Raw genomic sequence first — 27,843 nt, 5'->3', positions numbered from 1 at the left:
CAGAGCTGAATAAATGCAAAAGACTTTCTGCATTTTGCAAACTGATAATACACTTCTGTCCTATCAACACAGTCTTTGGAGAGTTTTGAGGTGCCATTTGCATCAAGGCAGGGTATTCTTTGATAGCCTGGGCCCTGGGATCTTCCTTTGATTCAGCTGCAATATATCATTGCTCCAGCTGCTACTAGCTAGCTCGGAGCACAACAGTACAAGATGGAGGCAACTTTAAGACCAAGGACTGCCGCCCCAGACATTCCCGTTAAGCATTCACAGAGACTAGAGATAGAGGCTTCTCTTTTAAAAGCAGGACTGCCGCTGGAAGGACTTTTAACTGCCACGGGCAATGAGAAGCTGATAAAATCAGCAGTGAGATTTGATGATGCCAAAGAACTAGCTGCAAAAGAATCCTTCAAGAAGCAAAAACAAGCCTGGGACTCACCGCCTGACACACCCAGGTTCCCTCTTGTAGGAACGTCTCCTAGCAAATCACAGAGGGCTGGAATGAAAAAGGTAAAAACACTTTAATAATAATTGTATCATTTCTTGATCATATTATACTTGTATAGATACAGGACTTTCTTTATCCTGACCACTTGAGAGAGCTGAGACGAAGATTTGAGGTAATGATATCAAAACCTTTCACCCTCACGTTCTCCTCTCTCTCTCTTTTTTAGAATGCTCCTCGCTTCATGAAGAACAAATTAGATTTGGACAATTTTATTGAATTCTTTCGTAGTCTCCCTGAAATGAAAGGGAGGGTAAGTGTGTGGCCATTAATACATTAATCTACCTGTACATGTACAGCACTGGTCAGAGGTAAGTTGACTCGCTTCGCGGTTGGTATAGTTTATCATTTTCATAGTAACATACTTAAAGTTGTAAACTAACATTATCCATGCGCTCAAATGTTACCACAATCTCTGCCAAATGTAACCTGTGTATATTCAAACATAATGTGGTTCCTTATCTTTGTATTATCATAGATATTATCACACTTCATTGCCAGTTCTCCGAACTACTTGAAGCCTGGTTTACACTTGTCATAAAACGACGAAAATGAACGCAAAATTGAAAATTGACCAATTTTGCGTCAACTTCTAAGAGTTTTTGCGTCAAAAGGTCAAATTGCCCACGCACTTTTTGACCGTTTTGTCGAATGTAAACCTAACTTTACTCTAGCTCAGCCATTGTTCGTTTGTAGACTTATTGCTGCTGACCAATGCTCTGTGTGTGTGTGTGTGTGTGTGTACATTTATTTTTTTTTATTTTAGAGTGATTTGGAGATCAAATATTTCTTTGATAAGATTGATTGTTACTCTGAAGGAAAGATTGATTGGGTAATAAAAGAGCGGGAGAATTACCAGCTGTACTCATGATTTATTATTGATAGGATGAATTCTGTACATACATGTACCTTGAACTCTATGAAAGAGAAGATGCAAAGAGCAAAGCAAAAGAAGTAATCTTAAAATGAATTTATAATTTTCATTTTATTTTTATCAGGTGGTGTTCTCTCTGCCAGCTGTCCCGTTGCCAGGGCCTCATAAAGACTCTCTCTGTGCCATCACTCACTTACAAGATGGATCAATGGTCTCCTGCAGTCAGGTATAGCTTCACCTCTTCCTTCCATTTATTGAAAGAACTAATGGATGGTCTCTATTCTGCTTGTGTCTATTTTAGGACGGGGTGGTGTGTTTCTGGACGCATGATTTAAAACCTAAAAGAATTAGGAAGGTATTGCTATAATAATGTATGTTACTCCAGCTGCTGTCATTAATTTGAATTTTAAAGACTGAAGCAGGAGTACTGGGTAAACCAAAGTGGATCTGTGATATGACCATAGCTTCATCTCAAGGGAAAGTTATACTAGCCACAGGGTAAGGGAGGAAGAGAGAGAGAGATGGATAAATATACTCTTCTCTTGTCCTTTATGATTCTCTAGTGATAATGAGATACAGTTTCTTGAAATGGTCAACTTTGAGCCTTACTGCCAGATCAGTAACCTTGACAACACTCCACTGAAAATAGACTTCTGGTAATACAGCGATTAAAGATAGTATCATCATCATCATCATCATTATTATTATTATCATTATTATTACTCTCTGGCGCTTCAATGCACAGATGTGGTTATGTCAATCTACCACCCCCCATCAGTGGTAGATGGTTTCATTTAACTTTGTTATTATTATTATTATTATTATTACTATTATTATTATTATTATTATTATTATTATTATTACTATTATTATTATTATTATTATTATTATTACTATTATTATTATAAATGATTTGTTTGTTTTTAAAAGGAGCAACCCTGAAGACAGCAGTGAATGTCTGCTTCTTGTTGGAGATGATCAAGTAATAATTAATAATTAATAACTAATAATTAATAATTAATAATTAATAATTAATAATGATGATAATAATGATAATGTTAACGTGTTGTATCTTCATTCAGGGATGCATTACTATTGTCTCAATATCAAATATGTATGAGACATTCAAGTATGTTAACACAATTCATGTACATGTACATACAGATCTATGTACATGTACATATACCTACTGGTGCATATGCAGTTTACCAATCCTCTGTGTATTACAGGATAATGAAAGCTGGTCCTAAGAAGCAGGGAGTCCCTACATTCCCTATTGAAGGGTAAGAGTGATGTATACACTATACATACAGTGATGTATTATAATGTACATGTACATGTATACTTACAATGATGTATTATAATCTAACAGACACCAGATACAGTATACATGTATACATGTACAGTTGGTGTATTTCAGTAATGTTCTTGTTCCCTAGGTTTCTACGAGGAGAGGCTTCCAATGGGGTACATGTTTATAGGTGAATCTGATAAATAACTTTAAAATGTGACAATCAATGTTAATATTATGATCATACACACCTCCCCCTCTCTCCCTCTCCCTCTCCTCCTCCCCCTCCCCCTCTCCCCCTCTCTCCCTCTCTTTCTCCCTCTCCCCCCCTCTCCCCCTCTCTCTCCCTTTCAAGATGGAGTCTTCATTCCAGCTGGGTTACTAACGTCCGTTACATTGGAAAGTTGAGAGCCTTCGTCTCAACATCAAACGACTCAAACACCAGCCTAGTGATGGGTACGTTGTAACCATAGCAACCATAGGTATCACCGTGGTAACCATAGGTACCCCTGCTGGTAGTACCCCAGTGGATGCTATACTGTATGGTCACCAGAGGTCAAGGAAGTCAACAGCTGCAAGGGTAGGGGCCAGGGTTTCATCAGCTGGGGGAGCACTGCTACTGAAAGCACATCAGAATATACCAGCAAAGAAGAGGTAGCATTAACCAGCACTGCTCTGTACATGTACCTGTACTACACTTAGCTATTGCAAGTGTACATGTACTTGTATGAGGAGTATAATTCATGATGTACTTGTATGAGATATGTAATGTATGAAGAGGTACTGTTACATAAGTACAAGTTAATATTGTCATTATAGTAGGGACTGTGTCCCTTTCAAAAATTAGACTGATTGTTACATATCAAAACATTCACACTTTGAATCTTACTGAAAGACTAATATTTCTTATTGTTATATACCCAAGGAACTGATCAATAGCATAGTGGGGGTCTCACTTGTAGGTCAATGAATATCATTAATTAATTGCAACTTCCTTTCTCCCAGATTACCAGGAGATCAGAGAATATTCAGCATCAGTAAAGGAGTAATGGCCTTTGACTATTGTGAACTGAACAACATACTAGTCACTGGAGGAATGGACCAAGTCATCTACTTATGGAACCCGTACATATCAGAGAGAGCCATTGGTGTGCTGTATGGTCAGGGGTCTCCGGTGTTCTCTCTTAAAATTGACTCATCCACTAACAGAATATGTAGCATCAGCAATGACAACACTCTCAAGATGTGGGACCTAGTTGAACAGACCTGTCTCGCCACCGTCACCTCTGTGGTTCATAAGGTGTACTCCACCGTGGAAGGTAAACAATGTTGTTGTTGTTGTTGTCGTTGTTGTTTGCTTATACTTGTTTGTATTATTAATGCATTTTGATAATGTATTAATAATATTTTGATGTATTTTACTGCATAATAATAATAATAATAATAATAATAATAATAATGATGATGATGATGATGATGATTTTATCTTTATTTTTGTTATATTGCAGCTCTTCATTTCAATCCATTGAGACAGTATGTGGTGATAGGGACAGATCAGCTCCATATATTGAACCTGGCAGTGATGGGAGGTATCCCTAAACTGGATACAATACAGACACACAGACTACCAGTATCCTGTCTCTCTTACTCTTATGCTTTTGGGCTTGTGATCACTGCATGTGATGAATCAGTGAGTAACAATATCCAAGACTATAGCCCATGGCTTTTTCCAAAAAATGGCTCTAAAATTATCCCAAATTTTTATTATATTTTTTGATACATATTGATGTCCTTATGCTGTGTAGAAATTTTGAACTGATTCTGACTTCAATTTTTTGAGTTACGGCCATTTTAAAGCCCACCATCCACTATTCAACTTTGTTGAAAGCAACTTTGTGGTTACTTTGATCTTATGGCAACTCTGTTGCCTGAAATAGAACTCAGTTCTATTTCAGGCAACAGAGTTGACAGCACATCAAAGTAACCACAAAACTTCTTTCAACAAAGTTGAATAGTGGATGGTGGGCTTAAGAAAATGCCAAAATTTTGAAAAATACCCAAGGCTATAGCCCATGGTTTTTTCCAAAAATGGCTTCGAAATTACCTCCAATTTTTATTACATTTAAAAATACATATTGATGTCCTTATGCTGTGTAGAAAGTTTGAACTGATTCCGACTTAAATTTTTCAAGTTACGGCCATTTTAAGAAAAGCCAAAAATCTGAAAAGTACCCAAGGCTATAGCCCATGGTTTTTTCCAAAAAATGGCTCTGAAATCACCTTCAATTTTTATTACATTTTAAAATACATATTGATATCCTTATGTTGTGTAGAAAGTTTGAACTGATTCCGACTTCAATTTTTCAAGTTACAGCCATTTTAAGAAAATGCCAAAAATCTGAAAAGTACCCAAGGCTATAGCCCATGGTTTTTCCTGAAAAATAGCTCCGAAATCGCCTCCAATTTTTATTACATTTTTAAATACATATTGATGTCCTTATGCTGTGTAAAAAGTTTGAACTGATTCCGACTTCAATTTTTCGAGTTACAGCCATTTTAAGAAAATGCCAAAATTCTGAAAAATACCCAAGGCTATAGTCCATGGTTTTTTCAAAAAATGGCTCCGAAATCACCCCAAATTTTTATTACATTTTCTGATACATATTGATGTCCTTATGCTGTGTAGAAAGTTTGAACTGATTCCGACTTCAATTTTTCGAGTTACAGCCATTTTTAAAAAATGCCAAAATTTTGAAAAATATCCAAAGCTATAGCCCATGGTTTTTTTCAAAAAATGGCTCCGAAATCACCCCAAATTTTTATTACATTTTTTGATACATATTGATGTCCTTATGCTGTGTAGAAAGTTTGAACTGATTCTGACTTCAATTTCCCAAGTTATGACCACTATTATTATTATTATTATTATATTGTTTCAGGTTGTGAAGGTCTGGGATATAATGAGTGGTGAGTGTGTTTTTGAGTTTGCATCAGTTCATGGCACATCTCCAATCACTGCCATCGACACTGACCAATCAGGAAGGAGGTAACAGGAACTTCTCTCATAAATTGGATTATGTATTTCGTCTAGACTAGTCACAGCTGCTCAAAATGGCGAAATAAAAATTTGGAATTTTAATAACGGACACTGCCTCCTGTCACTGGATAAAGGTATGATGTAATAATACTATCAGAATTAATATTTATTAATAATAATTATTACTTTTTTGTTGCTGTTATTATTTTTACAACAATAACAACAACAATAATGATAATAATAATTATTATTATTAATAGGCAACGACTGTGAAATAACAGCTGTTAAATTCGTATCAGTAAACCAACTAAAGTAATGAATTGATTCTGATGTAGTGTATGTATTCCTTCCTGCCCCTCCCACTGCCCCTCCTCCTTTTCTATTAGATATGTTGTAGCTGTTGGATGGGACAGAACAATTAATGCATTTTTTGTAAGTATCAATTATTAATTACTTAATTTATTTATTATTTATTTTATTTATTTATTTATTTACAGGACAGTTCTGAACCAGGTGATGTACACTCTTCAGCTTTACCCATTGAGAGATGGAAGGAATCCTCCGTAAGAAATAAAGCAAATAAATAAATTAATACACTATTCCTATTAGTCGTGTGGTCACAGAGAGGACATTACCAGTATTGCTTTGTGTTATCCAACTACACTGGCCACTGCTAGTTTTGATGGAGAGGTACAGCTGCTCTTTATATTAGTGTCGTTAAAATACGTCTGATTGCAGATAATCCTTTGGAACATGATATCTGGCCAGCTCATACAAAGATTAAAATCAAAACTTGAACATTTAAAAGGAACATCAGTCGGTAAGGGATTACATTGCAAGTCTTTGTTATTTAAATTTTATTTATTTTGTAGAAGAAGGAGATTGCGTTATACACAAACTGTTGTTCCTTGAGTCAAGAAAGAGATGGAGAAATGCTGCATCACTTGTAGCCAGTGGACCAAAGGGTAACTTATAAATAGTAACACAGTACTATAAATAGTAACACAGCATTATAAATAGTAACTTATAAATAGTAACAGGGTTTAATGTGTGTCCACTCATTGGTAGGGTATGTGTACTTTTGGAATATTCACGAACCCATGAAACCAGCTGGTCACTTTCAAGCCGTAAGTATACACTCATCTCGTTTGATCTTAACATGATACTTAACACAGTCTCAGTTCAAGTGTTTGACTGATATGAGTGTTGATTCCGCTAACACGATTTTGATCACTGCTGATATTGAAGGATTCTTATCACAATGGGACATCAGTGGCTTTTGTGTTGACGAAAAGAATAAAAACGCAAAATGTACGTTGGAACCACAGTAGGATTATTCTTGTGTTAAATGTTGCTGATTTCTTACGACTAAGCAAATTTAAATTTTCCGCCATAAAGTATTTACATCACACACTGTAGGTATTAGGAAGTGGAGGGGACATGCCGATACTATAAATAGGTTATCAATGATGATGTCGTGATGATGTAATCATTATACTGTGTTTATTTATAGCATATCGATAATTGAAGAATGGAGCCTTTACATCACAGCATCTAATGATTGCTCAGTGAGAGTCTGGACTCATGAGGGACACTACGTCGGTAAATAATTCAGTGCAACACCATTTAATGGACCGACTATACATGTATTTCATGATGTCTATATCCGTCCTATAGGTACATTAGGACAAAAGGCTCCATGGGACATTACGAACACAGACACTTACCAGTATCCATTGTCACCTAAAGATGTCCTTTTGGACCCATTCATCCCAACCCTCTCTCAAATGGAGGATGATAAATATGATGAGCTAGGAGGAGGAGGAGGAGGGGAGGGGAGGAAAGCAATGATATCTGATCTGGAATCTGATTCTGCAGAGGAAGAGGACAAGGTGATTCATGTCATGATATTAATGATCTATACCTAATTACCTTGATCTGTGCATATGCAGGAAATATTTGCAAGATATGGGCTGAGTTTTGATGTACCAAGGTAAGATAAATAAATAAATAAAACATGTAATTATTACAATGATGTATTGTTAGAGCAAACTCACCTGATGTTGAAGGGAAAAGGTAACTCATTCATAGATAATGTGTTTATTTATTATAATCTGAAGGTTGAGACATTTAAGATCCAATTCCGCCAAATCCTCAACTGGTTACAAACCCCCAGCTGGTTCATATGCTTCACTTCTGTATCAGGAACTGGAGGCGGAACCAGATTATACTAGAACTGGAACCAAACAGACAACAATTAGATACAAGAAGAAATACTAACAATACACATACATGTACTTGTTAGACATTCTTTTAATACTATGATATATAATTATTATCATTGTTTGGCAGTTTTACAGTTAACACAGACCTGTCACACCATCAAAGATTCATTTTAAATATACTTTTTGTGCAAGAGTTTTTTGTCAATTTCTTGTTCTATATATAGTAACGAATCATAACTTATAAATAGATATATAGCGATCATATATATACACACACACACACACCATCAAAATTATTATTAACTAATTATAGAGAAGAGATTGTTGATTTGTCATCATTATATAATTATTTATCTAAATTCTTTATTCAATGTTAGTTGAAATTCCTCCATCCATAATTTCTCTAACATTTGTACAAATTTTTGAACCGACTTTCCAGTTTTTGAGACAATAGTCCAACTAACCGACGGCCCCTGCTGACTCTATTAATAAACAATAATAATAATATAAACAATAATAATTGCTTATATTGAAAGTGAAAGTGACATTGTACCTCGTTAAAGAATTGCAGAGTGAACTGGCAAACCTGATCATCATAAAGTACCTATAACGTATTGTAAAAACCAGTCAAACCAGTCAAACCAGCCAGACAGGTCTTACCAGTTTTTCTACATCAGTAATCTGTTTCTGCATTACTCCACTGTATGGCGGTAGTAAGTCATTCTTATCAGGCAGTGGGTGGAGCTTAGGGAGTGGCCACTGGGGATTGTCCAGTGCCAAGTATAAATAAAGATTAGTTAGTACCAAAGTAACTGGTACCAGAACTGGAGAGGAATGGAATGAAATAATGTTGGTATGAGTTACCAAACCTGGATCATTTTGAGGAGTATATTTATGAACAAGTAGAAATATCTTGACTTGTTCTTCAGTTTCGTCATCATTCTCTGATCTCTTGTCAACAGAATCACTGATACTGGAATCATAATTCGACTAACAGGTTGATACAGAGATCAAGTGTTAATGCAATATGACCAAAAGATAACACTTCATGATTTGAATTGATCACTTACTGATAGTACATTCTTCAAGTATTTCTGTGGTTCTCTGTATTAATGAAATCAAGTTAGCGCGGAATCAAATCAAATATTAACTAACTTGATACTAACAAGAGATAGTTGACCAACTTTGACTCCTTTGAACTTTGACCTTGAGATATCAGACACAACATCTATTTATTATTTCTATTATTTAATTAACAAGTTGTGTTGTTTTCTCACAAGATAATTTGTCAAACATTTTTCTGCATTTTTCTTCGTTTCTTATCAAAAACGTGTAACACTGCGGAGGATCATCAAACTCTAATCTCAGAGACTGAGAAACAGTGAAAAGATTAAAATCAATATTAAATTAATGATATTACCTGGTATCCAACGCCTATTATTATGTAAACCAAATTCTTCAATTTTAATTCTTTAGTTAGCTCAAGCCAACTGTCAGGCTCCAAACTAAAAAATTAAAATAATATAAAAATAATAAAGTGAATCCATGAACATGAACCTCTCTGGAGCAGTGACTCTGTACAGGTAAGCTCTGATTGATGATATAATAACGAAGGACTCAGTTTCCACTTCACTCCAGCTGCCATACTCCACTATCGGCATCTATAAATGAATGAAAGGATCTTATTTTAAATGGCCAAAAAACCCATTAGTTCCATTGTCACGAAATCTGTGACAAGCAAAAACCCATTAGTTCCATTGTCACGAAATCCGTGACAAGCAAAAACCCATTAGTTCATCCCTTACTTTTGCCGCTAGTTCAAACTTTTCTTTTCTCTCATTATCAAAAACTTCTAAATTGAAATGAACTTGAAAGCTATTGTGAATGTAAGTCGGATCGTCTTCCTTATAAGGGCATACAGGAGAGTGGGCAGCTTTGGTCTCTTCAGTCTCGGATGAGCTGTGATGGTGAGTTTTACGAGAAGAGCTTTGTTTCTTCTTAGACGTAACAGAAAACAGGCCACCTGGTTTTCTATTGCCACTCCCACTACCAGAAGACTTCTTCTCTCCACCTGAAGCTTGATGATCAGTATCAGCTTTTGAGGAACCTCCAGTTGTCTTATCGCTCCTCTTTGAAGCCCCACCCCCTACTCCTCCTCCTATTAATTTCTCTAAAGATCGCTCCTTCATGGCCTCAGGAAGAGGAGGGACTTTATAATCCTGACTTTGGGATCTTGCGTGTGATTTTCCTTTCTTATCAACAGGGTCTTCCTTCTTCCCCTTTATAAAGGATGGTATATAGTTCTTTAGTTTGCCACCACCTTCATTAGGGACGCTCCTAGCCATCAAGTAATCCCCAGATTGACTGGTTTTACTGGTTACCGGAACCGGTTTACTGACCGGGGACCGGTCAACCCTTTCAGAAACTGATTCCTGTTCTGCTCTAGGACGGGAACCAGTCTTGCTGGAATGGGAATCGGATTCTAAATCGGGCAGGTTGTCAAACGGGTTTGTACTGGTATTACTAGTTCTTGGGCCTGAGCTCAGAGAGGAGAGAGGAGAGATTGAAGGAAGATCATCATCAAAAGGATTAGTGGAAGTATTCAGCTTAGAAGTAGCTCCAGTTGATTCTTTATTCTTTTCTCCAAATGATAATGGAGACACACTTTCTGAGGCTTCACCAAAAGACAGGCTCAGTCCGTGTTCTTCCTCTTCATCCTCCACTATCAAGGCCCCGTCCCTTTTAACTAAAAGAGGTGTGGCTGATGGCGGTTTCTGTGGTGTTTGGAAAGGACTCATGTCTGGGAATGGGCTCGGTGGAATGGGACTGAGCCTAGGAGGCCGAGAGGAAACTCTATAATCTGAATATTCGTGCGAGTTATGAGCTGGCTCAGGATAGCTTGCAAACTGTGATACATCAATATGACCGGGGCTCAGTAAATTATTAGTATTCTCTTGAATACTAGCGTCACCATTACTCCTCTCATTAACGAGTGGTGATTGGTTACTCAGAAAAGGTTTCCTAGGGAGGGATCCAGTGCTGGCTCCACTGTCATTAATTTGAATTAAGAACCCGGCACACTTTGGACATATTTTACCAAACTGTCTCTTGTTCAGGTCAAAAGACGTTGAGAAGAATCCTGCTGACACAGCAGCTGGAGAGTCCTGGGGAGCATCAAGAGCCTCCGACCAATCAAAAACAACCTGACACTTGAAACACTAGATACAGATAATAATAAATTAATTAATTAATTATAATCTCACTTCAAGTTTTGTTGCTATGGATACGGTTGAGGTGTTTGCTTCAACAATGGGTTGGAGCTGTTCCATTATATTCTGTAAAACAAACAATAATAATAATACTAAAATTAATAATTAATTTAATTAATGTATATATATATCTTCTACTGTACCTGTTCTGATGAGTCATCATTCAATATGTATTCCCTTTTCCTTCTGTCCCTCCTGTCGTAAGCAAACTGGAGGAGTAACACTGACCTGTAAACAACAACAATAAACAACAACAATAATAATAAATAATAATAATAATAAATTTACTTGTCTTGTCCTCTTATTCTTTTCTTTTCAACTGAAGCTGATTTAAGACACTGTAAATCAAGTTGATCTTGAACCTTTTAGTAATAAATAAATAAATTAATTAATTAATAAATACTAAATCCCATACAGTGTGTGTCGATATGTTAATCTCTTGGAAGAATCTGTCAGATATTGATATCCAAGTGCTTCCATTGTCACTATTTGATGGCTTCTCTTCATCAGTGTCGCTCTCCAGCAGTGACACATCAAATATACTACCAGTCACCTGTGGGATTGGTCCTGTATGGGGAGACAGAGATGAGAGTGCTTTTAAAATGAACATAATAACAATGGACATTATGTATTGTGATATGGACCTGTTTCAATTGGTGATTCCGATAAGCGTTCCTCTTCTTCCTCCATTTTAAAGACAGTGCTGTCTTGTTGAGTAGCAGCCCTCACTCCATTGGTTAGGGGACCATCAGTTTCTTTATAATGAACAGCATAAGTTGGTGATGGGGTAGTTTGAACTGGAGGTGGTATGGGACTGAGTCCACTTGTGGAATGGGAATGAGGATGAGCTCCAGTTTCATTAGGACCAGGTGGTGACAGTGGAGAGGGTGTGTCTTCATCTAGTGGGAGGGGCAGAATGAACTATTAATCAAATTAAAGGAATACATGTACATGTACCTTCGCTTTTAGCTCCACCCACTGAAGTGGAGAAGCTCTCAGCTGTACTTAACCAATCTAAATTAATAATTAATTAATAATAGTTAATAATTAATAATAATTAATAATAATAATAATAATAATAATAATAATAATAATAATAATAATTACTGTCTTTAAGTTGTGTCCTCAGGTTGTTGTGTTTGTTCATACGTTCAGTACTCAATAATGGGACAATGGAAGCTACAGTAATAGACATAATTCATCGTGTGATCATCATGTGATTATCATGTGATCATCATGTGATTATCATGTGATCCTTACATGTCTGACTGGCCGATAGAGATGAATCAACAATGGTGTCATCATCGTTCAGAACTACAATCCTTGGCTTCTTCTTGAGGCTGGATTTCTAATGGAGGACAGTACATGTTAATATGGCTGACGGCTCCCTCACTAGCTGATAATGAACACACAATTAAACTATACTCACTCTTCTTTGAGAATACTTAGGAGACGTTGATGGATATTTAGGAGACGTTGAGGTCAGGCTCTGCAGCCTCACTCCTTCAGTGACTGACTCCTCCTGTCTGGAGGTGGAGCTTGTTTTACTGGTTACTATGGCGATGGGTGAGAAGGAGACAGGAGTGGGTGCCGTGGGCCTAGGGAGTCCTTCAAAATGAGAGGCTGCTGGAGATGAGGACGGAGTGATGATTGGAGTGGAGGGAGGAGAATAGCGAGTCGTTGATCTTGATATTGCCTTCAATTAATAAAATTAATAATATCAATTAATTAATGATTGAAATGTATTTACCTTTCTTTCAACTGTAGAAAGTTTCTTACCATCCAGTTCAAACTAAAAGGAAAATAAACAAATAAATACATCAAAAACCAACTGAAACTTTCTACACAACATAAGGACATCAATATGTATCAGAAAATTTAATAAAAATTTGGGGTAATTTCGGACCTGTTTTTTAAAATGGCTGTAACTCAAAAAATTGAAGTCGGAATTAGCTCAAACTTTCTACACAACATAAGGACATCAATATGTATCAAAAAATGTAATAAAAATTGGGGGTGATTTCGGAGCCATTTTTTGAAAAAAACCATGGGCTATAGCCTTGGGTATTTTTCAAAAATTGACCCGTTTTTTAAAATGGCTGTAACTCAAAAAATTGAAGTCGGAATTAGCTCAAACTTTCTACACAGCATAAGGACAACAATATGTATCAGAAAATTTAATAAAAATTTGGGGTAATTTCGGAGCCATTTTTTGAAGAAAACCATGGGCTATAGCCTTGGGTATTTTTCAAAAATTGACCCGTTTTTTAAAATGGCTGTAACTCAAAAAATTGAAGTCGGAATTAGCTCAAACTTTCTACACAGCATAAGGACAACAATATGTATCAGAAAATTTAATAAAAATTTGGGGTGATTTCGGACCCATTTTTTGGAAAAAACCATGGACTATAGCCTTGGGTATTTTTCAAAAAATGGCTCCAAAATCACCCCAAATTTTTATTATATTTTCTGATACATATTGATGTCCTTATACTATGTAACAAGTTTGAGCTGATTCTGAGCTCAAATGTTGAGTTACGAGCACCTAAATGACAATAAAGATCACTTATCCCAATTAATGCCCACCCCATTATACACAATAACTTACTGCAGTAGGTGAGACAAGGTTCGATAAACAAGACATCAGTTTCAGCCGATACTTTGGATCATAAGAAACTGGATTACCCATCACTGACAACTAATAAACAACAACAACAACAACAACAACAACAACAATGAATAAATAAATAAATAATAATGTTTACCACACTGAGGTGATGAAGGTTCAGTAAAGGTTTAAGTCCTTCCATTTTACTAATGAGATTCTCGCAAATGTCAAGCTCCACAAGACTATCTAGAACCTCCAAACCTGACAAGAAAAAGAGAGACAGTAAATGTTAAGAATATTCTCTATATATAACATTAATCTCTCTATACTTCATGTGTAGCATAGCAGTGTGTGTGTGTGTGTGTGTGTGTGTGTGTGTGTGTGTGTGTGTGTGTGTGTGTGTACCAATGATGTCTTTGAGCAGGTTATTTCTTAGAATTAGTTTAGTTAAGTTGTATTTTGCCCTATCACCAAATTCAGGGACACAAGTCAACTGGTTGAATCCTAAGTGAAGTGTCTTGGCTTTATCAATGTACTAAAGGAAAAAGTATATAATAATAGACACACTATGTGTCTGGAGGTGAGTATCAGTAATGTAATACCTGAGTCCCTTGATATCTGCCCTCAGCTTCACCTCAAGCAGATATCTCAGTCCTCAGGTATTACATTACTTATACACACACTCCTCCAGAGGGGCAGGTCACTACATGTACCTACCCATACCTGTACACCAGTTAATGCTTCCAGTCCATTTTGTCTGTCAGAGTTGCTGCTGTTAATACTACCACAGCTTGATTCACAGCCGCTCCCTCCAATGTGGTTACTGCTAACATTTAATGACTCAACTTCAGGCAAATATTGCTACAGTAGATGAATGAAATACAGTATAATATTCATCAATATAACATTATGTATTATGTTCAAGGTACACTACTTACCAGTGACTCCCCTAGCAGTTTTATGTAGTTAAATGATAAATCCAATTCCCTCAGTGAAGTCCAGGCAAAGGCTCTGGCGTTATCTCTACCACATTTTATTAATAACTCCTAACGAGAGTGGGCGTGGTTTAATACACATACACCTGTAAATACCAGGTACCTCAAGAGTACTCAAGTTAGATCTTTGAATGACGAGTACTCTTAGCTGCTGTCTCAGTTTCTGGAGATTATTGAGAGAATAGAGAGGGATCCTTCTCAACTATAAAGCATCATATAAGGTGGCATTATTAATGGCTGGACAATAACTTACAACTAAACACTGAGCTGATCTGAACACAGAGATATCAATATCAACAAGTGATGGAGCTACTGTGTGCTTCCGATCAGAAATAAGCTACAGAATAAGAGAGAGAGGGATAGAAGGTAGACTAGAGAGAGAGGGAGAGAGGAGAGGGAGGAGTCTAACCTTTAATGAATGGACTTTAGCCAGACAATCATGAAGATACTGTAGGTCAGTTAACTTTTGGCTTCTGCTGGTAGTCTTGGAATCATCTGAAAAAATAAACAAAAATGAAAAGAAAAGTAAACATAAACAATGTTAATGAGTTATGGTGTACCTAGTAATGATTGAAGTTTCTTTTCTATGTAATGTAGACAAGCTGAAGTTAGTGACAGACTGTGTTCACCATTATACAGCTGGACACCTACAGGAATTAATAAGAACATGTACGTACGTGTACACATAATGAGTACATGAATCACAATAAGGACACTGTACACATGTGGCATCTACTTTATAATGAGGACACTTTGTATTGTCCCAATTGGTACAAACCTGTAGGCTAGGCTGTACACAACTTTACTCATTTCTACTATCACTAATGTTACTATATCAATAAGTCACATGCTCATATAATAGTACCTTCATTGTCTACACATACACTGTACACTGTACACGTATTACAATACATGTACAATGACTATCAATATTTAATGTACTGTACTGATGAATGGACATAACCTTTTGACACTTAACACATGTACATGTATTGTGCACTGTATATGACACACACACACACACACACACACACACACACACACACACACACACACACACACACACACACACACACACACACACACACACACACACACACACACACACACACACACACACACACACACACACTGTCCCTTAATGGAGTCCTGGTGATAAGATCACTACTAATAGCTACTCCGCCCCATTACTAGTCTATTACAACGATTACGTAATGTACATGTATATATAAATGTGTCATTATTATTAATAGAACAGTGTAAAAGGTATAAAATGATACAGAATGAGGTTGTACGGGTAGTTTACCTCTAGCACGAAAGAGTTCCTTCAATTCTGTGACATATTTGTCTCCAATTGAACCAGAGGCGCTCATACTATGATCCTGTGATCCTTTACTCAGCAGAACAAGGATTTCACTTCTTGACCCCGCCCTCTTTGAGGGACACACCCTCGATATGGGTGTGGATAGTTATTAATAGTTATTAGTGAAGTTATTCATAATCTGCTGCAGTGAGAGTATGCACATGACAATGACTTCACTTTACTGCTCTATCACTCTCTGTGTGTGATCTACAAGTGGGTGGATTCATTTGCAGCCTTTGCAGCTTTTAAAGTCCAGTTTTTTCAGACATTGTAAACTTGTTTGAGCTCATAAGTGGGTGTGGAAAAACTGTAGCTGCTGATTATCTCAAAATGACCTACAGGCTGTTGTTAGCAGTCTCTTTTATTGTTGTTCTATTAGCAAGCAATGCCAATGGTAAGTTAAATGAGCTACATTACATGTATACCTTGCATTTGCTGCCTGCAAAGAGTCGTCTCATTTATAAAACTACATCTTTTTCTCTTGTAGCTCAGGATCCTCCAGCGCTACTAGCATTTGCTATGAACCTGCAGCAGGTTCCAGGAATAATTGGATTTCAATTTGACTCACAAGTTCAAGCTGAGTCGTGCAATCCATCTGAAGTCACTCTCAAAAGCTCCAGCGATGGAACTGGTTCAGAATTTTCTCTCACTGGAGGTTCTTGCACTCTATTAGATGGTAGGCTATTACTTACACTGACAGCTGAAGATAGGCAATCTCTTGATGCTGATACGTCTCTAGCAACGTCTGCTGACAATACGTTTATAACACTTGGAGGACAATTTGTTATAAGTACAGAAGGAGTGCCTAATGAAGCTGTTGAAACCCCAGTACAAGTAACAGACTTTATAGGAGGAGGAGCACCTCCAGCTGGCCTCACTATTGATTTCTCTTTACTTGATCTCAATGCTGGATTCCTTACATTAGGATTCACTGCTGATATTGCTAATCTTAATCCAGTTGGTATCAATATCAGTAATACAGGACTGAACACTACTGTAGTGATAATTCCTGATTTCATTACGTTAGAACAACCAGTCAATAGTGTCAATATAACTCTCTCACAAGCTAACTTGAATTCATTAAAGATTGCTTTTGGTTCTTCTATTAATTTTACTGCATGGAGTGTTTCCATAGGTCCGGATACAGCCACTACTTCTGATGGAACAACTAACACTCCAGCCACTATACAGCTGACCAGTGCAGTTCCTGACACTACTTCTCCTATATTCCAAGCTCTTGGTCTTAACATGAATACCAGCACTGCTCTGATTACATTTGATGAACCGATCGATATAGCAGCTGCTGATTTAGATGCTGTTTATTTAGTCAACCGGGTATCTCCTCCATTTTCAACTAATTATAGTTTAATTGATTCAACGCTCAGTGCTTCACAAGGTTTCACTATGGTCTCCATCACTTTCTCTTCAAATCTTGCCAATCAGTTGAAAGCTAACCCATTGATAGCAACAGCTATAGATAGTTCTTTATTCTTCTTTCAGCAGGTCAGTTTCAGTGACTTTGGTGCTAATATTCTCCCAGTAATGCTGAGAGCTTCTACTGTTGATTTCTTTACAGCTGATGCCACTCCACCAAATTTGATTTCATTCAGTGTATCACTGGATTCTGGTACCATGGACATGACATTTGACGAACCTCTTGATCAAAGCTTTGATATAACTGGTATCACGTTTCTCTCTGGCTCAATGTCACTGATATTTGATAGTCAGGCATCATCAGTCAATTATAGTTCACTCTTCACGACTGTGAACATCCAGTTTAGCACCTTGCAAGTTAATGAGATCAAACTCCTACTCTTCAATACCAGCAGCAGTAACGTCAGCATAGCAATGAGTAGTCCCACTTGTAATGACACTACTGGCAATCCAGTCACACCCATCCCTCTCTCTGATCCATTGACAGTTAGTAGTATCGCTGGAGATCAAATACATCCATTCCTTGTCTCATTCTCACCAACACAACGTCCTCCTGATGCTTATTCAATGAGTTTCACTTTCAATGAGTATATGGATCCTGGTTCATTTGATCCTAATACTTTAAGCCTCACACTGACAAGCTCAGTTTATGGTACTAACGTATTCTCGTCTTTCTCTGGGGGTACTCTGACTAATGTCGACTATTTCACTTTTATTTATTTCTTTGATCTCTCAAGTCTACCATCAAATTTCCCCATTGCATATCAAATAGCTTATTACTCAGGGAATATGTCCGTTACTTTTGGAAGTGACTTTATTTCTGATCTAGCTGGTAGGATTGTCTTCACTCCAGACCCACCCCCAGTTGTTTCCTCTAATGAAACTGATACTTCAGTTCCACCATCTCTACAATCCTTCTCTCTTAATCTTGCTCAAGGATTAATCCAGTTAACATTTTCAGAAGAGGTTGTTCTTCTTGAAGGTTCAGCTACTTCTCTCACTCTTCAAAGCAATAGCAATGGAGATAATACCTTCTCCTTCAGTGCTGCTACTTATGGTAACCTTCAAGGTTTGACTGGTTCTATTATTAGCGTTAATATCGATTCTAATGACCTTCAATCATTATTATCAAACAATGCTATAGGTACTAGTGTTGATAATACATTCTTGGTAGTATCGCAATCTCTAGCTATTGATTACAGTGGTAATATGATCACTAATTCTGCTCCAATTCAAGCAGCAAGTGTAATACCTCCATCAACTTCTTCTGCTACAACAGCTCCCTCAACAACCAGTGCAGTATCCTCCTCTATCATGAGTAGTTCATCAGTAGCAGCTGCAAGCAGTAGTTCAGTTGCTATTTCTACGACAGCAGTTCCCTCAACAACAGATATGCCAACAAATACAATAGCACCAACCTCCACTGTGGCAGGTACAAGCTCAGCAGTGACCTCTGTAATGACAGCTACTACAGCAGTAATCAGCTCTACAGGAGTAGTTAGTACTACTCCAGCTAGCTCCACTCCAGCTAGTTCTACAACAATAGCAGTTAGTTCCACTCCAGCTAGTTCCACTGCAGATGTTAGTTCTACTACAGTATCAGTATCAGCTACTACAGTATCAGCTAGTTCAATAGCTCCTTCCTCTACTACAGTAGCAGGTAGTTCAACACCAGCACCTTCCAGTACACCAGTAGTGATTACTGATTCAGTCCTTGATATGAACAGTGGTATCATGAACATGACAACAAGCAGGGACATTCAAATTATTCTTGTTGCTAATAACCTATTGATAAACAATGGTACCTCATCCTATGCATTAACTTCAGTTAGCAATTATAATCGTATCACGGGTACAGAGTTCATGATAACCATTGGATCACTGGATCTTAACTCTTTGAAGGTCCTAGAACCGTCAGTGAACTGGTCACTGACAATACAAGCTGGTGCTGTATTTGATATATCTGGTGGTACTAATGTACTGCAGACTGTTCCATTCAGTGAGTTCATAGCTGACATGACTCCTCCTTTATTGCTAGCATTCATTATTGATATGAACTCTGAGACCATAACCTTATCGTTTGATGAGCCAATCATTGATATCAATGTAGCTAGTGGTGTCTATCTCACCAATTCATCAGTTAGTAGTACACCAAGTGCCTATCAGTTGAGTTTATTGCTTCAGTCCTCTACAATTGATTCAATGACTTTTGCTCTAACAACACTTGATCTGAACATGCTAAAATTTGATTCTACAATTGCTACAAGTGTCCTAAATTCGTTTATCTTCTTGGCCCAATCAAGTTTTGAAGATTACAGTTCTAACCCCATAGGGCCTGTAAGCTCTCAAGCTAGCTCATTCACACAGGACTTTACTCAACCAACCTTAGTCTCATATCAAATTAATCTAAATTCTGCTAGCATGACATTCACCTTTAGTGAACCAGTCATTACCAGTTCTATTAATAGTAACGGAGTGGTTATATCCGGTTTTTCACCGATCACTTCATCAGCAAATGTAGCAGTATCGTTGATTGGTGGGTCTGTGTACGATACTATTATTAGCGTTTCTATTAATAGTAACATTAATGAGATCAAATTAGCTCTATACGGTAGCTCTACTGCCTATATCTCAGTCCCTTCTACATTTATAATGGACACAGCTAATATTGGCCTCAGTGTTATTAATATGCTTTCTCCTCTTGAAGCCTCTCAAATATTTCAGGACACAACCTCACCGTCAGTCACTGGTTTCTCTCCTAATGCATCTTCTCCCATTGCTGGATCCATTAGCTTCATCTTCAATGAATATGTAGATATTACTACACTCAGTGAATCCAGTATTACCATTACTATCAGCAGCTCTGTCATCAATGGATCATATCACATGTTTAATGGAGGCACATGGTCATCAGCTCCCAACAATGCCACTGTCATATATTCATTCAGTAGTGGAGACAGGGAACAACAGTTCTTTGGTATTGGGTACCTTTTAGCTGTTAATTCCGGTCAAGTCTCTACCACTTTCACCACTGGCCTAGCGACAGATCTTGCTGGAAATATTGTCAACACTCAAGTATCTCCGCTAACATATACAGCTGTGGTTCAAGATAACGTCAGACCTCAGTTTGAATCCTTCACCATTGATCTTGATGCTGGAGAATTGATGCTTAGTTTTTCTGAAGACGTCATCCTCATTGCAATCAATGGTAACGTTCAAATTCAAAGCTCTTCCATTAATCCTTCAGACGTGTTCATCTTGAACACTGCTGCTTACACCAATCAAACAGGATTGTATGGAACTATTATTAACATCAGACTGACTACTCTTGATTCTGGCCTGCTGTTTAATAATACCAATCTTGCTAACAGTGTTAATGACACATACTTGAGTTTATTGGAAGGATTTGGAGTCGATTACTCAGGAAATTCTCTCATAGCAACTACTGATGGGATAAAAGCAAGTCAAGTCGTAACGTCACTCACTCCTGACAATCCACCATTACTACAAGATGCTACTCTGGATCTGAACAGCAACACATTGCTATTAACGTTTAGTATGGCAATGAATCCATCTCTTACTGCTCCTGATCTTATCTCAATAGCTCCTATTGGAGTCTCCTTGAGTGCTGGTGCTAGTGTGGAGCTCTTTAATGGGAACGATACAATCCTCTTACTCTCCCTCACTCCCTCTGACTCTTCCAATATTAAATATTTATTTACAGCTGGTATGAGCGTTTCACTGGGATCCAATTCAGTGTACAGTACTGAAGGTGAAGGTAGCTTAATACAGTCTGTTACCATAGAAACTATAATAGCGGATACCACTGGTCCTTTAGTATCCACGTATTCCTTTGATTTGGACAGTGGTCAGATATCTATTACATTTACTGAACCAGTTTCCAATTCCACCTACAATTCATCCAATGTGTGGCTAAGCAATGTGAACAGTACCCAACCTACTGGTCTATCATTAGCTAATAGTGCTATAGCATCAAGCAGTGTTAGTAATACGATATTGACTATACAGTTACCCACATCTATTATCACTGCTGTCACTTCTGATCCTAATCTAGCTACGTCTACTGCAAACACATTCTTATTCTTTGCAGCTGATAGCTTTCAAGATTTGTTCTCAAATCCCTTGCAGTCAAGTCCTTCAAGTATTCAGCCGTCAAGTTTTGTTGGTGACACTACAGCTCCTTCTCTTCAGTCCTATACAGTTGATCTTAACACTGGAATACTCTCACTGTCTTTCAGTGAAGTTATGATTGTATCTTCGTTTGACATATCTCAAGTTACTCTCTCAGTGTCTAGTAATAATCTTGTAATAACGGACTCCAGTACAGTGAGCACTGGCTACAACAGTGTCATTAACATAGAGGTGCAAGGGTCTTCTCTCAACCAGTTAAAGGCACTGATCAATGGTGGATCAACAGTTAGTCTCAGCATGACATCCTCTGCTGCAATGGATGCTAGTTCTAATCCAGTCACTAGTATATCAACCCCATTAGTTAGTTCAATGGTCTTCCTTGATACAATGTCACCTTCTCTTGTTAGTTTATCTGCCAGCACTGTAGACCAAAGAACACTCAATATCACTTTTAATGAGTACATACTGCCTTCTTCATTCAACCCAGCAGGTATTACACTGTATCTCAATACCAGTACAGGTCTTTATACATTCAGTGATTTCACTCAAGGAGCAGCACCTAGTGGTGTCTCTTCCAAGTTGACATTCATTTTCAGTGAAGCTGAGTTCCAGGGTATGGTAGCAATACGGTACCAGCAAGCCTATTATTCAGGCAGTATTGGTATCAGCTTAGCTCCTACTGCTGTTACTGATATTGGGGGAAATGAGGTCACTCAATCAACTGTGTATTACTTTAGCATGATGAGCGACCCAGTCTCACCTCAGCTAGTATCATTCCAACTAAACCTTGACACTGCTAATCTAACTATGACATTCTCAGAGCCAGTAGTCATTAACCAGATACAGCAACAAGTGACTGTACAAAATGCAGCAACTGATCCAACAGAAAGTTACACACTCACATCTTCTGGTTACGATACTCAAGAAGGAGCTGTTGGAACCACTGTTTCACTGATACTGTCATTAGGAGATGTAATAAGTATTGCCGGTAACCCAAGTCTTGGTAGCTCAGTCAGTAATACTTACCTGTTACTGGGGGCTAGTATTGCTGTGGACTTTAGTGGTAATTTCTTGCAAACTCAAGCTAGTTCAATACAGGCTTCATCAGTTGTTGATTACTCTGGTCAACTCAACCCGCAAGTGAGAACGTTTGATCTTGATCTTGATTCCGATCAAATGACACTTCATTTCAGTGCTCCTGTCAATGTCAGTACACTCGTTGCATCAAGGATCACGTTATTGAATGATACCAGTGATCCAATCACCTCAATATCACTGACTAACGTAACACTGATTGCTCAAGGTGAGCAAACTGATTTCCGTTTCCTACTCAACACTCATGATATCATTAACATTAAGAGACACCCATTGTGTTACACTTCTAGCAATTGTTATGGTAGCTTTGCCCAAGGGCTGGCTCTTAATTCCATTCAGTTGCCATCAGCTCCTACTCCATCGATACAGGTGAGTACTCTAGTTCAAGACGTTACTCCTCCAAGGTTTCTTGCTTTTCCTGTCTTTGACTTAAACTCTGGTTTATTTACTATTATATTTTCTGAGCCAATCAATGGATCAAGTGCCCAGTTTACTCAAGTCACTTTCTCAAATTCTGTGAATAATCCAAGCCAATCGGTCACTCTTACCGAAGGATTTACTTCTCCTGATAGCATTGAGATTGATTTCCATCTCACTCGGCCTGATCTAAATGCATTAAAGTATCGTCTTAATCTCTGTACTGACAGAACCAATTGTTGGGTGGCACTGCCTTCATTCTTTATATCTGATATTGGTTCTAATCCTTACTTGCACTCCAACTATCAGCCTGGAGCTATGGCTAGCTACCATCAGCCTACAGTGTTTGTTCCAGACACTACCCAACCTTCTCTGGAGAGGTTCAGTATTGACATGAATACTGGTCAGATTACACTGTCTTTTGATGAAGTGGTGGATGAAATGTTTTTTGAGGCTAATGACGTTACCTTGCTTAACACTACAGGACCAAACCATTTGAGTATTGCATTAAGTAATGATACTCAATACATTAGGATTAATGAGGGAACTGAGATAGTACTGACACTGACCACTGATGACTTGAACTGGATCAAAGCCAGAGATATATTTGATGACATTAACAACTCTTTCTTGTCATTGGTTACACTAATGTCTGACGTATCAGGTAATGTATTGGAAGATGCTATTGGTATGCAGGCATGGACTTTCACAAGAGATGAATCAGCAGTGAATCTCATTCAATTCAATTCATTTGATCTTGATGCTGGTACATTTGTGCTTTTATTTGATGAGCCGGTAAACCCACAGACCTTCAATATGACGGCTCTGGTGTTCTCCAGTGGTACCAGTGGCTCTCCTGTCACTTACAGACTAACTGGTGGGATCTTAGCTTCATTCAATGATGAGAAACTATCGTTTCAATTTCAGTTTATAGTCAGTGACAGAATTGCCATCAAACTGCTACCTGGTTTAATGACCAACGAAGCCAATACATACGTATACACTGACTCTAATCTTGTAGCAGATACTTCTGTCAATTATAATGCACCAATTCCCATCACATCAGCTCTCAGAGTAGCTTCAGGCGGTTTCATTCCTGATACTTCCCTAGCTGAGTTAGATTCCAGTGAGCTGGACATGAATACAGGGAGTCTAAAGCTTGTATTTAATGATGTCATCAGTGCCAATAGTTTAATGCCGTTTTTAATTAGCATTCAAAGTACTCCTTCAATAAATGATGGGACTAAGCACACACTATCAACTAGTAGTGTTACAAGCACTCAGAGTTCTAATGTAATATTCATTTATCTCCCAAAGAGTGATTTGGATAGCATTAAAGCTAATCTTGATCTTGCAACACAGTCCAGCACTAGTTATGTATCCTTCCCAACTACAGCAGCACAAGATATTGAAGGAAGGAATGTCATTGGTGTAGCTAATACTGCAGCTCAGAGAGTGTCACTGTATACCCCAGACACCACTCAACCTCAGTTGCAATCCTACACCATTGACATGGATACTGGAACACTAGCACTGACTCTATCTGAGCCAGTTCTATTGCAGTCATATACTCCACAGGAACTGACCATACAGAACACAGCCAGCACTCCCAGTTCATCATTCACCCTTACATCAGGGACTGTCTCTGCCGATAATGATATTGCTGATAGTATCATTACATTGACTTTAGATTATGATGATCTAAATGAGATTAAAAGTTTAACATCACTAGCCACTGATATATCAAGTACTTTCTTAACAGCAAGATCAAGTTTCTTTACGGATACAAGCAGCAACATGTTGGTAAATGCAACTGGTCTATCTCCTTCAAGTTTTTCAGGTGATGTCACTCTTCCTGTTCTTGTCTCCTTCAGTCTTGATCTAAGAGCCAGTGGACAGCTGGCTCTTAATTTCTCTGAGGCAGTTCGCTACACTGCCAGTCTCCAGAGCACCATCATGCTACAGAACAGGGTCACCAACCCTACAGTAGTCATTAGTCTTAATTCAGGAGAGGCTGCAACAAAGACAAGGCTTGACGAGGTGACGATAACCCTCTCCAGTTCTCACACAAATCAACTACTAACTGATCCCGATATAGCAGAGACTACTAGTGCCCTCTACATATCAATGACTCCTGGAGGAATATATGACTACAGCAATGGACAGGGACAGACTATAGCATCACTCACTCAAAAAGCAACTTCTCTTTGTAAGTATAGTAGACTGCTAACTTGTACCTTATTATTATTTATTTCCTTGTTTTATTTTAGATCGTACATGTTTTGATGCTAATACGTACAACAATGCTAGTCTTGGCACATGTGAGATGTGTTCTCCATCTTGTGTTGGAGGCTGCACTGGGTCAAGAACAATAGCTGGTCCTGGTGGCTGCAGCCAGTGCAGTGTTATTGAACTGGACACTAATGGAGATCAGGTACTACTAGTGGGCAACAGAGTACCAGTTTATACTAGCAAGTTTTGATGAAAGTCTCTGTACTGTATGTAGTACAGGGACCTTGGGCTGATTTTTGAGAAACTTTAAAAATTCATAAAAAATACAAACTTGATCAAAATCAGTTCAAACTTTCTACACAACATACGAACATGTATATGTATCAGAAAAAATTATAGAAGTTTAGAATTCTCTACTTTTAATTTTTGGTGAAATTTTGCCAAAATCCCTGTACTATAGTACAGGGACTTTGGCCTGATTTTGGAGCAATTTTAAAAATTCATAAAAAATCCAAATTTGATCAAAATCAGCTCAAACTTTCTACACAGCATACGAACATGTATATATATCAGAAAAAATTATAAAAGTTTAGAATTCTCTATTTTTAATTTTTGGTGAAATTTTGCCAGAATCTCTACCTTGGCCCAATTTTTGAGAAACTTTTGTAAAACAATTAAACTTGATCAAAATCAGTTCAAACTTTCTACACAGCCTAAGTAGATCTACATGTTGTGTTTTCTTTAATATTTCTCTCCTATGCAGGTCACTTGTCTTCCGACTGGTTCACAGTGCCCCATTGATTATTACAGTGACACCAGTACATCATTCGTTGGACTCAGTTCAGGCGGTCAACTGTGTCGTCCTTGTCATGAAACATGTGCAACATGTAACAATGGAGGAGAGAACTCCTGCACTTCCTGCCAATCGGCATTCATTGTCAATAGTTTTGGTAGTTTATCTCAATGTGCGATGTCCTGTGGGTCTAATGTCACTGATTGTTTCTACTGCCATATCGAGTGTAATGGTTGCACTGGGTCTACCAATCGTGACTGTGTCTCATGTAAGGGTTTAATGAGGACTAATTCTCAAGGTCAAAGGGTTTGTGCTCCTAGTTGCAACTCTAATCAATACCTCTCAGAGAAGAATGGAGAGTTCTTTTGCTTTGATTGTCATCCCCAGTGCTCCGGTTGCACAGGCCCTGCTAACACTCAGTGCAGTCACTGCAGAAATGTGAACAATACCTTCACTAGTGAGAATGAGTGTATTGCTGCCTGCCCTTTTGGCTCTTATTCTGATGATAACAACAAGTGCAGGGCCTGTGATCCTCAGTGTAGTGGCTGTAGTGGTCCTTCTTCATCAAACTGCTCAGTCTGCAGTGAGGAATCCATTACACAGACCAATGGAGAGTCAGTCTGTGTTCCATCATGTCCACTCTGGCAGATCTATGATCTCAGTAGCAGCAGCTGTGCACTAACAAAGTAAGTGATTCTATTTTTAGATGTAGCTATTTTTAGTAACACTCATTTATCTTATATTGTCCTTGCTTGCAGTGATGCTCAGTTAGCAGTTATTGTGGTAGCATCAGTGACTGGTGGAGTCCTATTGGTATTAGCTTGTTTGTTGGCCTGTTGCTGTATATTCTGCTGCAGGAAGAAGCTAAAACTCGATGCTGATGATGACATTGTAAGTTTTTACTTTCATAATAATAGCAATAAATAATAATAATAATTGTTATTGTTATTATTGTTGTAATAGGAGTTAACTGGAGGTGTTGCATTCAAAAGAGGCTCATACCTTACAAGCAAAATGAGTTCATTATAAAAACACACAAAAAACAATAAATTTTTAATTTTAAACTGAAAATGTCACTATCTAATTTATAACAATATTTTCTGTAATCCCACACACATTATTATTATTATTATTATTATTGTTATTATTATTATTATTATTAATGTAGTTTTAAAATGTCACTCAGTATCTTGCTGACGGTAGTTTGTAGTAAGTAGCTGCCTCCACTGGTCCCACTGGAGTATATCCTTGAGTGGTTTGATAATCGAGTGAGGAAGAAGTCCTAAAAGCAGGCAAATTGAGAGAAGACAATGAGAATATCTGTATCCTTTGGTTACCACAGTCAACAATCACCAGTTCTTTTCCCAATCTGACACCAATCCCTCTTGGAGTATCAAACTTTCCTCGATCTGTCCCTTTCTCCCCCAGTCTTAAGACGAGCTTCCCTTTGTCCGAGAATATAGAAACCCTGTGACCGTAAGCCTCAGTCACTGCTATGTACTCACTGCGTGGGAGGATTGTGACTCCAAAAGGATGGACTAGAATACCAGGTC

General features: G+C 37.9%; 3 protein-coding genes across 3 annotated transcripts; 2 read left to right on the top strand and 1 right to left on the bottom strand.

Annotated features, from left to right (window-relative positions):
• The first annotated feature begins 20 nt into the window (after positions 1-20).
• On the top strand, positions 21-8,166 carry LOC100633976 (WD repeat-containing protein 64-like). The gene is made up of 33 exons (XM_019996292.1): positions 21-510; positions 567-620; positions 675-758; positions 1,272-1,337; positions 1,391-1,459; positions 1,504-1,605; positions 1,681-1,734; positions 1,792-1,877; positions 1,943-2,035; positions 2,310-2,361; positions 2,462-2,508; positions 2,609-2,662; positions 2,819-2,860; positions 3,026-3,126; positions 3,174-3,324; positions 3,676-3,989; positions 4,179-4,360; positions 5,610-5,716; positions 5,762-5,841; positions 5,968-6,019; positions 6,094-6,139; positions 6,205-6,270; positions 6,317-6,397; positions 6,446-6,527; positions 6,580-6,672; positions 6,776-6,834; positions 6,883-7,018; positions 7,127-7,166; positions 7,221-7,309; positions 7,385-7,599; positions 7,660-7,700; positions 7,754-7,783; positions 7,828-8,166. The coding sequence occupies exons 1-33, from the start codon at positions 214-216 to the stop codon at positions 7,985-7,987; spliced, it is 3,225 nt and encodes a 1,074-aa protein (XP_019851851.1). The 5' UTR covers positions 21-213; the 3' UTR covers positions 7,988-8,166.
• LOC100633850 (serine/threonine-protein kinase 11-interacting protein-like) lies at positions 8,138-16,236 on the bottom strand. Its single transcript, XM_011405576.2, has 30 exons — positions 16,111-16,236; positions 15,365-15,451; positions 15,214-15,299; positions 15,058-15,141; positions 14,908-15,006; positions 14,748-14,855; positions 14,533-14,670; positions 14,215-14,344; positions 13,967-14,070; positions 13,810-13,899; positions 12,952-12,993; positions 12,631-12,897; positions 12,462-12,549; positions 12,309-12,380; positions 12,159-12,215; positions 11,846-12,100; positions 11,617-11,768; positions 11,490-11,563; positions 11,345-11,429; positions 11,196-11,267; positions 9,738-11,150; positions 9,490-9,593; positions 9,353-9,437; positions 9,210-9,303; positions 9,088-9,160; positions 9,003-9,036; positions 8,802-8,922; positions 8,593-8,756; positions 8,486-8,536; positions 8,138-8,414 (listed from the first exon to the last, which is right to left on the bottom strand). The coding sequence occupies exons 1-30, from the start codon at positions 16,175-16,177 to the stop codon at positions 8,283-8,285; spliced, it is 4,428 nt and encodes a 1,475-aa protein (XP_011403878.2). The 5' UTR covers positions 16,178-16,236; the 3' UTR covers positions 8,138-8,282.
• Positions 16,237-16,398: 162 nt separating this feature from the next.
• LOC105312713 (mucin-17-like) lies at positions 16,399-27,479 on the top strand. The gene is made up of 6 exons (XM_011405575.2): positions 16,399-16,561; positions 16,655-25,474; positions 25,536-25,699; positions 26,261-26,976; positions 27,049-27,181; positions 27,254-27,479. Exons 1-6 carry the CDS (start codon positions 16,498-16,500, stop codon positions 27,317-27,319), a joined length of 9,963 nt encoding a protein of 3,320 aa, XP_011403877.1. The 5' UTR covers positions 16,399-16,497; the 3' UTR covers positions 27,320-27,479.
• The last annotated feature ends 364 nt before the right edge of the window (positions 27,480-27,843 follow it).

Source organism: Amphimedon queenslandica, unplaced genomic scaffold (genome assembly GCF_000090795.2).
Source record: "Amphimedon queenslandica unplaced genomic scaffold, v1.1 AMPQUscaffold_13414, whole genome shotgun sequence".
NCBI lineage: Eukaryota > Metazoa > Porifera > Demospongiae > Haplosclerida > Niphatidae > Amphimedon > Amphimedon queenslandica.
This window is presented reverse-complemented; position numbering and strand designations above follow the sequence as displayed.

Bases quoted from the DNA above. Each gene is read 5' to 3' on its own strand.
- LOC105312713 (XM_011405575.2), top strand. From the start codon at position 16,498: ATGACCTACAGGCTGTTGTTAGCAGTCTCTTTTATTGTTGTTCTATTA. The intron at 26,977-27,048 runs GTAAGTGATTCT...CCTTGCTTGCAG, and splicing joins AGCAGCTGTGCACTAACAAA to TGATGCTCAGTTAGCAGTTA. The intron at 27,182-27,253 runs GTAAGTTTTTAC...TTGTTGTAATAG, and splicing joins TCGATGCTGATGATGACATT to GAGTTAACTGGAGGTGTTGC.
- LOC100633976 (XM_019996292.1), top strand. From the start codon at position 214: ATGGAGGCAACTTTAAGACCAAGGACTGCCGCCCCAGACATTCCCGTT. The intron at 1,878-1,942 runs GTAAGGGAGGAA...ATGATTCTCTAG, and splicing joins AAAGTTATACTAGCCACAGG to TGATAATGAGATACAGTTTC. The intron at 6,835-6,882 runs GTAAGTATACAC...TACTTAACACAG, and splicing joins CAGCTGGTCACTTTCAAGCC to TCTCAGTTCAAGTGTTTGAC.
- LOC100633850 (XM_011405576.2), bottom strand. From the start codon at position 16,177: ATGAGCGCCTCTGGTTCAATTGGAGACAAATATGTCACAGAATTGAAG. The intron at 12,216-12,308 runs GTAATTATTATT...TTATTAATTTAG, and splicing joins GAGGACACAACTTAAAGACA to ATTGGTTAAGTACAGCTGAG. The intron at 8,923-9,002 runs GTAAGTGATCAA...TCAACCTGTTAG, and splicing joins ACTTGAAGAATGTACTATCA to TCGAATTATGATTCCAGTAT.